At 36.0% G+C, this 17,312-nt stretch overlaps 1 protein-coding gene across 2 annotated transcripts in view; it reads right to left on the bottom strand.

Moving 5' to 3' along the window:
* The window catches only part of CRAMP1 (cramped chromatin regulator homolog 1), a 112,086-nt gene that overhangs the window by 22,223 nt on the left and 72,551 nt on the right, over nt 1-17,312 (bottom strand). For both annotated transcript variants that reach the window (XM_051969455.1, XM_051969454.1), the window contains exons 7-11: nt 10,160-10,245; nt 9,352-9,475; nt 7,970-8,051; nt 5,940-7,199; nt 1,866-2,043 (exon numbers count right to left, since the gene is read on the bottom strand). In XM_051969455.1, the coding sequence (XP_051825415.1) occupies nt 1,866-2,043; nt 5,940-7,199; nt 7,970-8,051; nt 9,352-9,475; nt 10,160-10,245 (1,730 nt within the window). The remainder of the gene's footprint in view (nt 1-1,865; nt 2,044-5,939; nt 7,200-7,969; nt 8,052-9,351; nt 9,476-10,159; nt 10,246-17,312) is intronic.

Below are 17,312 nucleotides of genomic sequence, written 5' to 3'. Positions count from 1 at the left end.
TTAAACATTTTATAAATACCACCTCATTTGATCCTAATCACAACTCTACAAAGTAGTTATCATACCCTCCTTACAGTTTAGGAAACTAAGGCAAAAGAGGTCAACTGATTTATGCAGGATCACACACCCCTCAGTTTCTGTCCTGAATTAAGACACTACTGGGAAAAAAAAAAAAAAAAAAAAAAAGACACTACTGGAGACAGCTAGGCGGTATAGTAGATAGAACATTGGATCTAGAATATGAAAGGCTCAAGTTCAAATCCAGCTTAAGATACTCACTAGCCATGTGAACTTGGGTAAATCATTTAACCTGTTAAGCCCCAGTTTCTTCAATGGGCATACTTACAATGGGCATAATAACCACCTCCCAGAATTGCTGTGAATTATAAAACAAGATAATATTTGTTAAATGCTTAGCATAATGCCTGGTATATCATAGGCATATATACCTATCGATAGGTATATCGAGCTGTTTTAGGTTCACTTTCAGAATAGAACATAAAATGAAGTGGCATCAATTTAAAAATATGGTTCAGAAGATTATTAGAAACAGAATAAGAGTACAAATTTGTAAATTTTATCAAATACTAGCTCTATGAATAGTGTTAACAGAAACGACATATTAAAAAGTGACCAGAATGCTTGATATTTGCATAACTGTCATCTTAGAAAAGGAGAAAAAAAAGTGTGAGTGAAAAAAAGAAAAATATTATAATGAGCCTCTGAAATACACAGACTATTCTGTAAATGGTTTGCTCTCAGGATAACTGAGAACTTGGAAAAAAAAAAGTAAATAAAGGAAAATATATTTTAGTTTTATCATATAACTGGAAAGAAGAAAAAAATAACTGGAAATGTGCAGTGAATGATTTATTTATGCTGCTTGAATAATCTGGGAAAAACTGGAAAGTAACTTCAAACAACAAAAACAAGGGGAATTATTCCCTTAATCTATCCAGTCAAAAGTTACCATATTTCTCGCAATTTAATTGCAGTATTATTCTTGCTTAGTTTTATGCTTCAATATAACAAAAACAGACTGATTTTTTGGGGATGGGTGGGAGATTACATAATATACATACACAATATCCAAGAATAACACTGGACTAACATTAAATCATTTGTTTCATAACCTGTTTGCATGTAGTATTATCCTAAGTATCCTGCAAAGAAAAATACTTCAAGTAGAATTTACCATCTAAGAAAAAGATGGCAAAAAAAACCACAATGCTTTTTCATACCAAGTTCAACAAAATATCTTAAAAATCTACCCAATTTATTTCCATAGTTCATCTGTGTTAAGTATTTCTTTACGGTAGCGTGGTGGTACTCAAGAGTTCTAAATCTATGCTTTAAGTTCTGAGTATCACTAAGCTATCTTAGAGAAATATTTCTTAGACTAGAAACTTATTTTCTCCTTTTCTAGAAGACTTAGTTAAGCAGTGAGACAACTATAGTTGCCACTATAATGTCAGCATCCCTCAACTCTAATACTTTGGTGGTAGCCACATCTTCTGAGTTATACTTTGAATTTGAAGCTCTGTTTGATTTTTCACCCCACGGGATAAGACTAATACCCTCTGATGTGTTTGTTCCTACTACCTCCTTTTTAAAGCTTCCTTTTTTATGTTGTTTTCGCCTATTAAGATTGTAAATTTTTTGTTTGTATTCCCAGTCTTTGTCAGGCATAGTCCCTGAAAGGCAGCAGGAACTTAATAATTTATTAAATTGGATGAAATATGAAATGCCTTTTTGGCATGGCTCTTCTAAGATACTTCTGAAGTACCAGAGTAAGGCAAAGGTAGGCTAAGAGATTAGATGAATGAATGCTCTGACTTGGCTCCCCAGTTTCTTTAACATCTCACCTGAGGAGCTGGATGAAGAATTAGGAGAGAAGTTCTTATTGTTTCGAAGGGTGGACTGATTTCGGGCACATCGGGGACTCCGAGTACTGATGGTTATCACCTTTCCTGGGGGTGTTAGTAACTGTTCCTCTTGAGTGGGCTTCACTGAAGCCACCGAGACAGCATTAGATTCAGGAGTCTAGGAGGAAGATTGAATGATTCAATGCACTCAGCACAATACAATTAAACCTAGTTTGAAGTAAATAGTCTTGCTCCAAACATCAGGAAAACTTAATTCCTTCAAAGTCAAGGGCATTACAAAGACTGCCTTTAACAAAAAATGTTGGGGTTAATGAGGAAAAAAACATTAAACTCAAAGGGTTCAAGAGTTATTCTCATATTAGATGTTCAATTCTTAATCACCAGATCATGCTTTTTCAGTATGATTGGTTAGTACAGGACTACAAGATCCCAAACCACAGCCAAAAGAAATAAAAATTCATATTTCTACAGCACTCTAAGGTTAAAAAAAAAGTCTTTAAAAAAAAAAAAAAAAATTTTGTGAGATAAGTAGTTAGAGGAGCATCTCAGCTTTCCAGAAAAGGAAATTGAAACAATGAGATAAAAGTGACTTGTCCTTAGTACCACATTTTGTAAATAGGCAACATGGCACAGAAGATGGAACACTGACTCTGGAAGAAGAGGAAATGTGGCTGCAGATCCTGCTTATCTGTCACTTAACAATGTGACCTCAGGAACACTGCTTAACATCTCTGGCCTCAATTTCCTAATCTTAAATGAGGAGACTGAAATAGATAACCTTTATAACTCTTTCAATTCTAAGTTTATGAGCTTAAGTTACAAAGTTGGAATTTGAATTCAAGTATTACAAATTCAGGGTCTTTGTCCATTGTGCCATAGATGCTCCGAACAAGAAAGCTTGTAAGTATGCTATACTGCTAAGAAAATAAGAGGCCTTCCTCCCCACAAAAGAACATACAAATATAATTTCATGGCTTAACATATTTTATAGCATATTAGATAGAGCATAACAATTTAGCTTACTAAACAAAGAAATGTGACAAAGAATGAATCTAGGGCAATGTGTTATCTTAAGACGTCAAACCAAAGAAAGGAACATTAAATGTTAACCAAAAGTCCAATTTTGAAGAACAATTATAACTTTTTCTTACACTAACAAAGCCATTGGAAAACCTGGAGTCAGAAAATGTGAAATGATTCCAGAATTACACATAAATAACTTCAACCTTAAAAGGTAAACTTTTGAAGCCTGAGTAGATATATTCCAGAATATCAGTCTCATGTCTAGAAATCCCCACCAAAAATAGGAGATGGAGAAGAAAAAATTACTTTTTCTCAGGACCTTTGCTGGTTTAAAAATAATTGATAAGAGAAAAAAAACTTCTTTATATTAAATTTTTTTTCTAGGCCTTTTTATCTGTAAAACATCATCATTACTTGACTACACAAGTTGAATGCTATATATATATATATATATATATATATATATATATATATATATATATATATATATATATCTTTACATTTCTAAATTAAGTACACATTCTTAAAATTTTCCCCTAAAAACTCAAGTTTCTTTTATGACTTCAAAATTTTCTCTATTTTTTATTATCCCTTGAATGTACTCTTAATGCTCTCTAGAAAGTCTAAAACCAGGGAAAAAGAAAGAAGTAGAAAATAAAGCAATTGTTGTCTCTCCTTCCTTCTTGAAAACCATCATGGCATCAGGAAGGTAATGCCATGATATATAAGTGAGTGCTGTACAAAGTCATCAGCTTCACTTTAGGTTGATAAATGCTGTAAGAATGAACTGACATTATTTAAAGCAGAAATTTCTAACATTCAAGATATCTCTGCAGACAAGAAGTCACTTATGATTATTATTTTTTCAACATCTCAAATCATGTCACAAAATTTTCCCAAAACTCAAAACAAAATTAATTTGTATTTACCCTTAAAAAAATAAATATATGCCACATGGCATTTTGAGAAGAGGTACCATAAAATTCTAGCAATAATAAGGATCAATTTCAAAGACATTTGAGAAAGAATTGTTTTATAAATCAAGATCATTCCCAATCTTAGAAATTTAGTATTCAAGTAAAGGAAGGCAAATTACTCTTAACGACTTTCTGCTCTTCACTTTTTTCCTGAGGGTAACCTTTATGAAAAAATGAACAAACATTTTCTCTGGACTATCACATAGATATATTATCACTGTCCTTATCTATATGTGATAGATTATAGTTGCTTGAGTTACTCTTCAATATGCAAAAGGCAAATAGAAAGAAATGCCTGAATGGAAACTTGACTGAAAGAACTGTAAGTGACTAATATCAGTAGGATCTATGCGATGTGAAAGTATTAAAAAATAAAGTCCTTGGTCATACTTGAAGCAAAGATATAATTACTCTTCCTTAAATGGAAGACAAATTCAGAAAAGGATCTTGATTCCCTGAAATGAGGCAGTTCCCTTGCTTATAGTACCAAATTAAGAGTGTAAATGTCTCCTGAAAAATTAAGAGAAGGCTCTCTATTCATCTTAGAAAACATTAAATCCTTGGAGTAAGAAATTCTCAATATGGGGTCCATGAACTTTTGGAACACTTTTAATAAATATATTTCAATATAATCGATTTCCAATATAATCCTATGCAATTTATTTTATGCATTTAAAAAAACTTTTTCTGAGAAAGATGTCATAGTTTCTCCAAGTCTGCCAAAGAGGCCAAGAACACACAAAAGGTAAGGAATCCCTGCCTTAAAATCAATAATTAAGGGGTACTTGAGTTTCTGGAAGAAAATCTGCTCAAAGAGTACACCTTCAGAAATATTAATTATTGTTCTGTTTAAATTTTAAAAAACTCTAAACATCAACTATTTATTTTTGTTTTACTTTACCAAGAAATTTTCTTTTATGAATACCATAACCCTAAATTGTAAATTACTGTAAACAAGTACGTTTGGCTTACCAAAGAGAATTCTGAGTCTCTTTCCATTTTCTATGAATGTTTATTAATTAATACACTATATTATTAAATTTTCTGTGACAGATTTTGGCTAAAATACAAGATATAGCTTTTCATTCATAGGAATCTTAATATTAAAATGAAGGAAGAAAGTATCTTTTTAAAGGGAAGGAAGCACACTTCATTGAGGAATGGGATAAGAAAAATGTTAACATATTAAATGACAGTTATGTAGCACGTTAAATACAAGATAGTAGATACTTTTCTGAAACATAAGTCTTGCATTCAAGACTACCTGAAGAACACTGTCATTACTGTCACTAGCTTGAATTTCACTAGCTTGAATTTACATTAAAATGATAGTGACAGAAATCTGAGAGGCTCAGTCCCAGAATAAAAATCAGTATCCTCACTAATTTCAAAAAAAAACAAACAGCTGTCAACAAGTATAGTTTCAAACCAACTAATATGCATACGTGTTGAACAGTGACTCTGGAGCAGGATTCAATAGTTCTAGACCAAACAGCATCATTACTAACTGGTCAAAAGACAGATACTATTTTCAGTTTTTCTAGGTGTATAAAAGTGAATTTTGAACTGGAAAATTACCAACTGTGCAAGAGGAAACTGAGGCTCAGAGAGGTCTCCTAGCAAATCAGTAGCAGAGCCACATACCCTGGTTTGAGCTTTGGACATCAAATCATGTTAACTCTGGTAATGCCCTCAGCTTTTTACTTCAAAGGGCATAGGATACAGCAGATTAAGTTTAAAAGTGTCTAATAAATCCAAGGTACAACTAAGATAATGGTGCAGCCATGACAAACTGATATATTACTGAATACCTGATCCTTATCCTCTTGTCTCAGCTTGCTCTCCTTTCATATGGAGTACACATGGAACACTGAAGTCTAGTGCTGCCCACCAGGGGCAATGTCATTAGTTATAAAGACTAAATTATGTGAGAAGTTAAACAGGGAAAAGAAAGGGTTCTGAACGGGAACAGAAATCATTTACACACTCTTGTTGTATCTTAAGAAAATGACATTATAGAAGCAGACAGCTATGTACAAACATATACACTCACCAGTTTAGGGTTGACTTCAGTCGAAATTAGTTTTAAGAGACAGCTAAGCAGGCGCTGCTTATGAAAGGCTGCGGATGTGGAGCCAGAGCTAGGGTCCTGCCCTGGATCCCTTGAGTTTGGGGTTTCTGTCTCTGGCCCCAGGACAGCCAACCAGTCATATTCCAGCTGCAGCTTGTTTGGCTTGCCCATCATGAGGTAGACTTCAGCCAGTGTAAGGCTTTCGGAGGTCTGTAGGTTCCACCCCTCCTCTCTGACCTGCTGGGCAAGCCGGCTTGGGCTCTCCTTCAGAGATTTTGTGGCAGGCTGTCCCTGAGATGGAGATGTAAAGGAGGAGCTCAGCTTCTCCTGGAAGTCCTCAGCAGGTATATCAGCTAACTCCTTAGTGCAAACATCTGGTTGTAACCCCAGATTTTGGCTAATCTGAGTTTCAGCTCTAGACTGCATGCTGACGAGTGATGGTCCTTGACCTGTTGCTAGGTCAGCAGTTTCTACATTACTAGCTGGAAGAGCCTCTGGAGAGGTGGACTCACTGGGGGGAGCAGGCTCTTGCCTAGACAATCTGTCTGAACAAAAACATTTCTCTGGGATGATAAGGTCCTGGCAGGACTTCATGTACCGAGGGAATGGATCTAGGAGAGAGAGCTCCTCTTCCAGGTCAGGGATCTGGCTGCAGGCACATGAAACACTTCCAGGCGTGGGTATAGAAGCTTGGTCACTGACTGGGGCATCTCTGCCCTCTGTAGAAGCTGCCACATTAATCTTCTCCAGATTTCCTCCTGAATCATGAAGTCCAGAAGGCATCTTGTCAGGAGCATCTGGGCTGCTAAGGCTCAGGGCTGTCCCCTCACCGGGGCCACTTTCTGGGGAGCTCTCTCCAGAACTCTGAGAAGCATCGGTAGGAGGATGGGGCATTCTTGTCAATTCTGCCATATTCTCACTCCTTCCATAGGTCTTGGTGTCAGTTGCTCCCCGAGGATATTTCACTTGGCCCCGGGCTGTACCCTGACCACTCTGAATGCCTAGGATTTGGGCAGGAGGCAGTAAATGAGAGTCCTTTGTGTTCTGTTTGCATTTACCACTTTCCTGCCAGTGCACTGTGCAGAAAGCTTTTGAGTGAACCACCCGGGCTACCCCAGGTAGGGGTGTGAGTGTACAGTTTTCCCCAGGAAAGAGATGCAAGGTAGCTTTCTCCCTGGAAAGCTGGGCCCTCGCCTCTCCATCTCTAGAGTCCTGGAGCTGCCGTGCATCCAGTGTTTGGCGCTAAACAGACACCATGTCAAGGAATTCAGCATGAAGTGCATAGCTTACTGCCTTTCCAGTCTCCCAAAGCAGTCCTCATCCCTAAAATACAAAGGCTGGGATGACCTAAAAGATCTTTTCCATCTCTAAAACTATATGATTCTCAACCACAGTGCATAGACAGGATTAATTCTAAAATTTTCTACTTCTCAGGAATAATACTATCTTTCAAATACAAATGACATTTTTTAATACTGACAGTCATTTTTAGTTGTATTACCATCATCTACTGAATTTAGATTTATTTGTACTTTACAATGTATGTTTTGTTACTGTTGGACACAGTCTTCCTGAATGTACAGATGCTAACCTTAAAACAATAATGCGCTGTCCTTTTTCAGCAAACTCAAACCACCTTAAGTAGTTCTGGGATCAGACAATTCACATAAATTTAAAAAGTCAGATTCCTATTATCTTTCTTTAAGTGAAGAAACTGACATGAATACTTTGGCAATACTGCCTATACTATATAACAAATTCCCAAAAGATAGATTTTTGACAAAAGTTCCAAGGTCTAATGGAGTGATGAAATATGATGAAATGAAAAGTAGCACTGAATGAGCTCCAAGTTTTTCTTTCCCTCAGTCAAAAAATTCACCCAACTGTAAAACATGCAATGCTATGAAACATGAGGATGCATTTAGAACACAAAAAAAGGAAACAGAACACCTGTCCACAGTGGCATGTGCCATTAAATCTGGGGGGTCCTTTTCTAGTCCGAAAAAGGATACAATTCGCACTTCGTGTAATGCCCATTTCTGCTTCAGGAATTCAATGAGGCTAGAAACTTTTCGATGTAATTCTACAATCATCCTATAGAAAAATTAAACAGCAAAAGGTCAAGAGCACAAAGAAAAGTTCATGGGTAGGAGAGAGTGACTCCTGAGCTGCAGCAGAAGGGATATCCACCATCCTCTTATCTGTTGTGACCAAGGAGAGTGGAAATGCTAAGATCTCTTATTGGGACAGATGTTAGAAACCAATTAAGAAAACAAAGAAACATAGATAAGGATTAATTAGAAAAAGTGATGGAAAAGTTAAGCAAAATAGAATCACAATACACACTGATTATAACTATTACAGTAAGATAATGTTATGAAGGTATAGACAGAAGACATATCAGAAGGCAACATATAAATAAATTATTAAGTTTTAGAAGGGAACAAATGAAAAAGTTATACATTTAAAAGTCTAGAGAATGAACACTTAAGTCACTCAGAGAGATCTACAAGAGTATAATTATGTAATACGTACAGTTAAAAAAAAAAACAAAACAAAACCAAGGTTCATCAAACCTTGGAAAACAACACCAGGGATTTTGTGGTGCAAGGGAGAAAAAAGCAACAACAATGACTTTGTTATGGGGAGGGATTGTATATGGGTGAATAGAGATAAAAACAGAAAAAGGAATCAATAAAAACATTTTTAAAAAAACCCACAGAAGAAACAAATTCATAAGAAAATAAAATATTAAGAAAATAAATAATAGAAAAAATTCTATTAACTATTTTATTATTTATTTTAATATATTGTTTTCAAAAAACAAACTAGATAACAGTACAGTTTCATATAGTATCCTCTGCTATATATTTCTTGATGACTGACAATTAAAAGAAAAAAAGAACATTCTTTTAAAAAGTGAAAACAAGTTGACCAAGTCTTTCAATTTCTTATCCAGCTCCTAAATACTTCACTTCACTACCTACTTCACTAGCTGATTGTCCCTTTACGGACTTCCAACATTCTCACTGCCCCTATACAAGTGAATGCAAAAGCAGTACTCTGAAATAAGACCTACCAAAAAAAAAAAAAAAAAACACCCTTAACTTACCTTTTGCATCTTAGTAGATGGTTAATAAATACTGGTTGATTTTTTTGGTAGTAGTTCACTATCATCTTTCAGTGAGATCAGAGAGTAGAAGAGTACCAATTTTCAGAAAAGGGTAGGTAGCAGTAAACAGCACCCACTTTTTTCTCTCATTATTACTTCAAGATAATTTTGACCACATCTTCTAACTAAGAGGCATCACATAATGATAAATGCAAAAAGGAAAAGAAATGATCTTGTCCCCTACCTCTTGGAAAGAAGAGCTATTTAATCAATGTAAACTACCTGAGGCGTGGATTCTGGGCAAGACTTTGAACCCGGGCCCAAGCATGGTTGTTTCGAGGTTGCAGTTCCACAGGAACTTTTAGAGGAAGCCGCACTGGCTTCTGATCTTCCTCATCACTGAGACCTATGTAACATGAAAAGACCGACCATGAAAATCCTGGAATGAAATAAACCTTGATACACAAACCATACAATGGTGAATGAGGTCAAAGACAAGAATTCTCCAACATAACTATGCAGGTGGTAGGAAGGAAGAATAAAGGTACCTCAACAGGATCTGGGTTGACTTTCATTTGGCTGCTCAGATATTCTCAAGGGCACAGCCATATTACTCCCCAGAGGGAGATTATGACTTAAGCGTCAGAGATAGGGAAAGAAGACAGGTTAGTTTAGGGGTACTTTACAGAAAGGATTAGTGTCAGAATCTTTTCACTGAAGGTGACTGACTAGATCACAGTATTACGAGAGATTGAATTTGGCTGCCTTCTTGGGCAAGGCTGAACAAGAATGGATGGATTTTTAAGGCCAAAAAGAACTCCTAAGTCACAAGATCAGAATTTAAAATAGGGGCAAATTTAAAGCAATTTCATTAGTCCTGCAAGAGAAATACACAAACACACACACATATATCTCTAGGTAAGCCACAATATGGTCTCTCCACTGACTTTTCACACTAGCCTCATGATAGAATGACAAAAGCACAATTCTCTTTGAATATACAATTACTATAGAACTGTGCCTATGAGAGGCAGAAGTGAACAACAGTACATACAGTAACTAAGAGAGACTGGCCTAGACTTTTACATACCATCTGGATCACAGAGTTTCTTCAAGGCTCTGCACATTGGAGCTTTAATTCGAAGATTTCGCCCTTTGTAACGAACAGTTGTGGCCCTGTGTATATAAATTTTAAAAGCAACATTTCAAGATAAATAAACTGCATGAAAAAATAAAAATAAAGCAAATGCCCAATGACTGCAGAATGGCAATTATGGTAGCAAATAATGAATTATGGCACATGGGCATAATTTACATTATTGAATATTACCAAACTGCAAGAAATGATGACTAACAGAACAATACAGAAGGATTCCTATGAATTACAACAGTGTAATAAAGAAGGTAGAATCAGGAAAATAATATAGCTAACAATTACAACAAAGTAAATCAAAATAGCAACAAAAACAAAGTTTGCTAAAGAAGAGCTAAAGAAAATGTCAACCTCCTTTCCTTAAGAGATCAGGCAATACAGAACACCAGATATATTCAGAGGGAGATACTATATTGGCTAGCCTTTCTGAAGAAAAAAAAAATTTTTTTTCTTTGTTACAAAGCATTGTCTTTGGATAGAGGAATGAATGGAAAGGAATATATTTGGAAATGAAAATTAAATTTTAAGAAGAACAGTTACAGTTTGAGATAAATTCCTTGTTACGCTCGATAAACTAGACAGGGTAGTCACCTTGATTACAACAGAAGAGCCTAAAGATTTTGGAGGCAAGAAGGTTCGGTCTAGACAATAATCTGGGCTCTGACATATGCTACTCAAGGGTCTTGGGGCAGTCTCTTAATCCTTCTGGACCTGTTGTGCATGTGTAAAATAAGAAACCTGTAACGTTCCTTCCAATTTACACACTATGATTTGTAAGAAAAGATTCAAAGTGGGACTGAGCAAGCAGAAGAGATGCTAATCATTTCACATTTCCTCAGCCCCTGTAACCAGCTTGGGGGGAAGAGGAAAGAGGGGAGGAGAGAGAAGCAACCAACTCCTCCCAAAGCCCCTATTAGAGAGGATTCAAAGCCCACTCATTTCTTCACTATCCACAGCCACACTCCTTAAGCTCTACTCTATCATCATAGTCATCTTCCCTCTTTCAGTTTCCTTTTGTGTGCTGCCTTCTCCCACAAGGTGGTTAAAAACCCTTTGAGAGTAGGAACTGTCTCTTTTTCTTTATCCCCAAAGATAAGCACAATGTAAGGCACACAACATATGCTTAACAAATGTGTATCATACTACACTGTACTGTGAACAAAACCTTAGATTCTGAACAATTTAATATAGATAATGGCTGTTCACCGATAATAAACTAATTCTATCCAAAACTTGTAGTCAGCATGACATGGTGATACTAGCTTGTAATCCCTAGTACTCAAGGGGCTGAGGCTGAGAGGTCTTGAACTTTTTGAGTTCTGAGCTGCAATGGGCTAGGCTTCTTGAATGTTCAGAGTAAGTTGGGTATGGGGGAGAAGGTGCTCAAGGAGGAGCAAACTAATTCAGTTTGGAAAGAAAGCATATCAAAGTTTCTGTGTCCATTAGTAGTAGGATCAGGCTCATGAGTAGCCCCTCCAAAGAGAGGAAGTGTCTGTCTCCCTTCCTACCCCAAATTCTGTACTCAAAAAGGGAACTTTTTTTCCAAAATGAAATGCTAGTTTATGATGAAGGCCCTATTTCATCATTTATTATTAAGTCTAAGGTTTAAAATACCCAATGGGAGGACTAAAATAAGCAGAAGGATATATATCATATCATTCATATAAAACATAAAGGCAGTAGTATTATTATATTCCCCCAAAGCTGAGGAACTTCTCTTAAATTCTAGCCCATGATTCTAATCCAGTTTTTGTCTAAAGGTTCAAGCCCTCATGACAGGGAAAGGATTTGAGTATTACTAAAATCTTCATCTGCAATGTAAATCAGGAAGCAAAGCCCCTAGAAACCTCCCATTATAACTTGCACATAGTAGGGAATATAGCTCAGAAAAACAATCTTTGAGGTTTTGAGAAGGAAAATATAGTAGCCACAATCCAAAGCAATCAATGAGCATTTAAATTAACCAACAGATCATTACCAAACATGTATATGAAAAGCACAGATCTAAATATTGTGATATTAAATATAATCAAGTACTACATATAGTCTCTGTCCTTAAAGAAGTTAAAGTGAAGTTGAAGAGAGAGGGAGAGAAATGCAATTTCAAAAAAAGTCAGATTTTCAGTTATAAAGAGAACCAGCTATACCCAGTGAAAGAACCATGGGAAAAGAGTCCCTCTGTTATTGTTCACTTGCATTTTTGTTTTCCTTCTAAGATTATTTTTACCTTATTTCTAAATCCAATTTTTCTTGTACAGCAAGAACACTGTATAAATATATATACATATATTGTATTTAACATATACTTTAATATATTTAACATTTAACAATCTGTGAATCTAGTAACACATATACCATTATCCTCATTTTACAGATGATTTGCCCATGATCTCACAGCTAAATATATTTAATATATATAACAGGTATTGATTTACCTGCCATCTAAGGGGAGGGGATGAAGGCAAGGATGGGAAAAGTTGAAACAGAAGGTTTTGCAAGGGTCATTGCTGAAAAATTACCTATTTATATGTCTTGTAAATAAAAAACTAAAAGGAAAAAAAAAGTCAGATTTTGTTGTTCAATCATTTTAGTTGTACCCCCACCCCCACCCCCACCCCCCCCTTTCACCAAAAATACCAAAGTTGTTTGTCATTTCCTTCTCTAGCTCATTTTATAGATAAGGAAACTGAAGCAAACCAGGTTCAGGTTAAGTGATTTAGTCAGGATCACACTGCTATTAAGTGAGAATAAATTTAACCTCAAGCAAAGGACTCTTCCTTATTCTAGGCCCAGCAGTCCATTCACCACATTACCATTCATTTTTAGCATCACTTATAAATCAACAAGTACTCATTAAGTACTAATTATGTCCCAGGAGTTGTGCTAAACTCTGAGAAACAAAGAAAAGTGAAGTTGTTCCTTTACAGAGCTCAACAGACAGGTATACAGGAAACAGATACAAGGTGGTCAATTTGAAGAAAGGTGCTAGGAGGGTGCTAGGAGTTATCAAGGGTTGTTTTATATAGTAGGTGGCACTTCAGTTGTGTTTTGAAAAAGATAAAGATTTTGAGAAAGAGGTAAAGAGTAAATATATATCAAGTATTAGGAAAAGACACAATAAAGACAGAGATGAAATGTGTATAGCAGAAAGCAAGCTTGTTTGACAGGTCCAAGTTGCATGTAAAGGAGAGCAGGCTATAAAAGTAGAATGGAGCCAGGTAGTGAGAGAGTTTAAAAGGCTAAACCTATTAGATTCTTGAGTTAACAATTTAAGGAGAGGTACTGAATATTTAGTAGGGCAAACAATAACAAAAGTGACATTTCAGAAAAGCTTTTCTAAAAGGACTAGAATTGATGGTGCTCCTATTGGTAATAAGGGATGAAAAAAAAGAGGCTGAAGATAGGTAGAAGTTTATTACAATGGTCCTGACATAAGATGAAATTACAAGAAAAAACAGCTAGTAACAGGAGTGGGGGAGGGGGAGGGGCGAGGAGGGAGCAGGTTAAATGTAGAAAACATGACAAAAGACTTAATAACTGATTGTGATTTATGGAAGAGAAAAATAATAGGCCTGAGAGAAACTTTCAAATGGGAAGAGGGAAGAAGAAAATTAAGTGGATTATGGACCAAGAAGAAATAACTACCAAAAAGCTGTATCTATGATTTTAGGAGATGTGAAAATAAAACCACAGTGAATATATGATGAAGCTAAGATGGAGAAGCAATACAGGAATTTATCAAACCAAATTGAATGGGGAAATTAAAAAAAAAAAAGGCACACTGAGTTATATGGGCTGACAGAGAGAAATAGCTAAATTTGCAGACAATGGGGATGAGGCCTGATGCAGAATTCTCAGAAGGCAGAGCCTATCTGCTTCTTGGGTGATACTATGAACCTGAGTAAGAAGGGGTCCAAAATACATATCAGAGTACTAAAATGGGGACAGGTGCAAAGTGGCAATTTTGTTATTCACAAAGAAAAGACCCAGAGTGAAATAAGAGGACACTTATGTTCATATCATTCCATATCCTTTCCCATCTCATCCTTCATCCAGAAGTTTCAAGCCCTGGTCAGACAGTTCAGAAGTTAAGGGCAGTCAATGAATGTTAATAAGTAGGGCAAAAAATAAACGGGGATGGGACAGTATTAACAAAAACAAGTTGAATGAATATGATTTAATTATCACTTGAAATAAAAACTACCATTAGTAGTACCATTTTATATTAGAACTACTACTCAATTAGTAGTTGGATTGCCAATCAACATATATTAATGAGCGCCACCTACTTTGTACAAAGAATAAGAACAAGCTGACATGAATGATATTAGGTAACAGAGATTTTTTTTTAAAAGGGAAGGCTTACCAATCAGAAAAATATCATAGTCATGTGTCAAAAAAAATTGGTGGTGGCTGTCTTTTTTTCCTTAATAGGGTTGATTTCAAAGAGAAGAAATCTATGTCATCAAGACGACATATAGACAGAGAGATAGCTAGATTCCCTATCCATCTCCTATGATCCTCCTAACAATCTGTGAATCTGGTAACATATATACCATTATCCTCATTTTACAGATGATTTGCCCATGATGTCACAGCTAAAAATCAGATGTAACAACTGAGGTCTCTTGCATACCATACTGCCCTCAAGTAACAACAGAGATTAGTATCACTTTTTACTAAGAAATTTCCAGCATTTGATTTTAATCTTGGTCCACCTTCATAAAACATAGATATTATTGCAATCTTTGCTGTGCTACTGTAGCTTTGCTACTGATACTAAACTATATGATAAAAGATCCAAAGAGAAATGAGAAATAAAATTGAGCAAGAGCAGGAATTCTGAAAGGAGTTACTTTCAAATAACCTCTTACAGTAATATGCACAAGAAATAAATTAATATTTTGGTTCAATATTTTTATATGCCAAAAATAACAGTAGGCAAAACAAGATACGATCATTGTATTACTGTAACACCTGTGTTTGAGATAATCACATTTTCTGTTAAACTGCTATTTTTTTTGTTTTGTTTTGTTTTATTTATTATAGCTTTTTATTTACAAGATATATGCATTGGTAATTTTTCAGCACTGACAGTTGCAAATCCTTTTGTTCCAACTTTTTCCCTCTTTCCCCCCACCCCTTCCCCCAGATGGCAATTGACCAATACATGTTAAATATGTTAAAGTATAAGTTAAATACAATATATGTATACATGTCCAAACATAAACTGCTATTTTGAAACTTTCTTTGATATCCTTCCACCACTAGGCCCAACCACACTGAAACAAGATTACTTTTTTCAGACATCTTCATCTACCATGAGGGTAAGCTTTCTGAAATAACCTTTTCAGGTGCCTGAAGTTCACCTACTTTCTGGAATAGGACAGTTTAAAATAGAGTATTCTTCTGATCACTTTCTTTTAGAAAAAAAGCATGACAAACACTGAGAGATGCAAAAGGGGTTAGACACAACTTAAACTACAAGGACATTATATAGTGACTCCAAGATCCAGACCCCCATATTGTGTATAAAATCTGTGTCCTCTGGCATCCAATAGCCATTATTCACAATGCAAGGCTAAAAAAAAGCTATTTTCTCTTAAATATAGATAGTGCGGCAAGACACTATCCTCACAGAATTCAATTTAGGATGCCCTGGTTCTAATAATCACCCATCTAATCTCCCATCTAATACTCCATTGCACTTTTAGGGGCAATTCCACAAGACCTCTTTCACACACAAATTCCTAACTTTAGATAGTGAGCTCTGAACTGTCTCATCTTAATGCTTCCCTACACCCACTAGGAACAGACTATGAAGGGTAGACATTGTCCTCTATTGTAAATATATTCCAAAAAGGTGGCAAAAGTCAACACCTCCTAGCTTATCACATCATATGGATAGGCATCCCTGACAGTCCGAGCAAGCTGACAGAACAGGCTGATGGATTTCAGTCTGATGTCAGAGCTGAATTTCAGCAGAGGGCATACAGCTGCTATAGAGGCCAAGTCAGTAGTCCAGAAGGTGCAGTCTCCGAGGATGAGATGGAGGCCTCCTTGATCCTGAGAAACTGAGGAAGAGGAACTAAGCAAGAATCCAGACAGTAGCAAATTTCCTAAGACTGAGACTTTTCAGAATACTTCTGAAATTATTGTCATATGTGAGAATCAGATATCTCTTACCACCAGTAACTTGTGCTGAATTTGTACCCAGGGAAGTGATGGGCTAATCAGGGGCAAAAAACATTAAAGTCTCTGAGTCCTGAAAAAAAAAATTGTACTTCTATCCAAACTGCAGATTTTAAGGGGTCGTCTCTCTCACTCTCTACCCCCACAAGCATCCCCCTTATCCCACCAGAAAAGTGAAGAGTAACAGATATATCATCCCCAATTGCCCTTCTATATTTTACTGGAAGCCTGGGTTCCAAGTGTCATGTATTTCCTTTTTATTTTCTTATAGCTTTTTATTTACAAAACATATGCAAGGGTAATTTCTCAACAATGACTCTTACAAAGCCTTCCAAATTATGCCCTCATTCCCTCCAATCCCTCCCCTAGATGGCAGGTAGTCCAATACATGTAGACATATTTATACAGTTATCTTGCTAGTGCCATGTATTTTCACAATGGTTTCCTCTCTAGCTGATTTCCTTCCAAGGCAGGGGGAAGTAGCAGTTATCACAGGAATGCTCAACACATTTAGTAATTCAGTGAAGGAAAAAAACCAGCTTTTTTTCCCCTTTTCTGTCAACAACACTATAGCATGATAATCTGCTGAAACAGTATAAAATAGTTGGTTCCAAATTAGAGATGTTTCTATGGCTGAACCAGAACACAACATGATAGATACACCAAGGAGCAAAAGAGAAGACCAACACTACTATACAATTACTTCTAAGAAAAGAAGGGCTGGAGTGATGACAGCCAATATGAGGCTATGTCTCAAATAATCGTAGAAAACTTAGCTTACCTTTCTATTATCTATAAAGTTGAGAACTGATTTTGCTACAGCCACCCCCACATGCAAACAAAAAGTCAAGAATCATAAGGGAAATAATGAAAAGAAAAGAAGGCCCAGAAGTACTAG

This window comes from Antechinus flavipes, chromosome 1, assembly GCF_016432865.1.
Source record: "Antechinus flavipes isolate AdamAnt ecotype Samford, QLD, Australia chromosome 1, AdamAnt_v2, whole genome shotgun sequence".
Taxonomy (NCBI): domain Eukaryota; kingdom Metazoa; phylum Chordata; class Mammalia; order Dasyuromorphia; family Dasyuridae; genus Antechinus; species Antechinus flavipes.
Note: the sequence above shows the minus strand (reverse complement) of the source record. Positions and strands in the feature narration are given on the sequence as shown.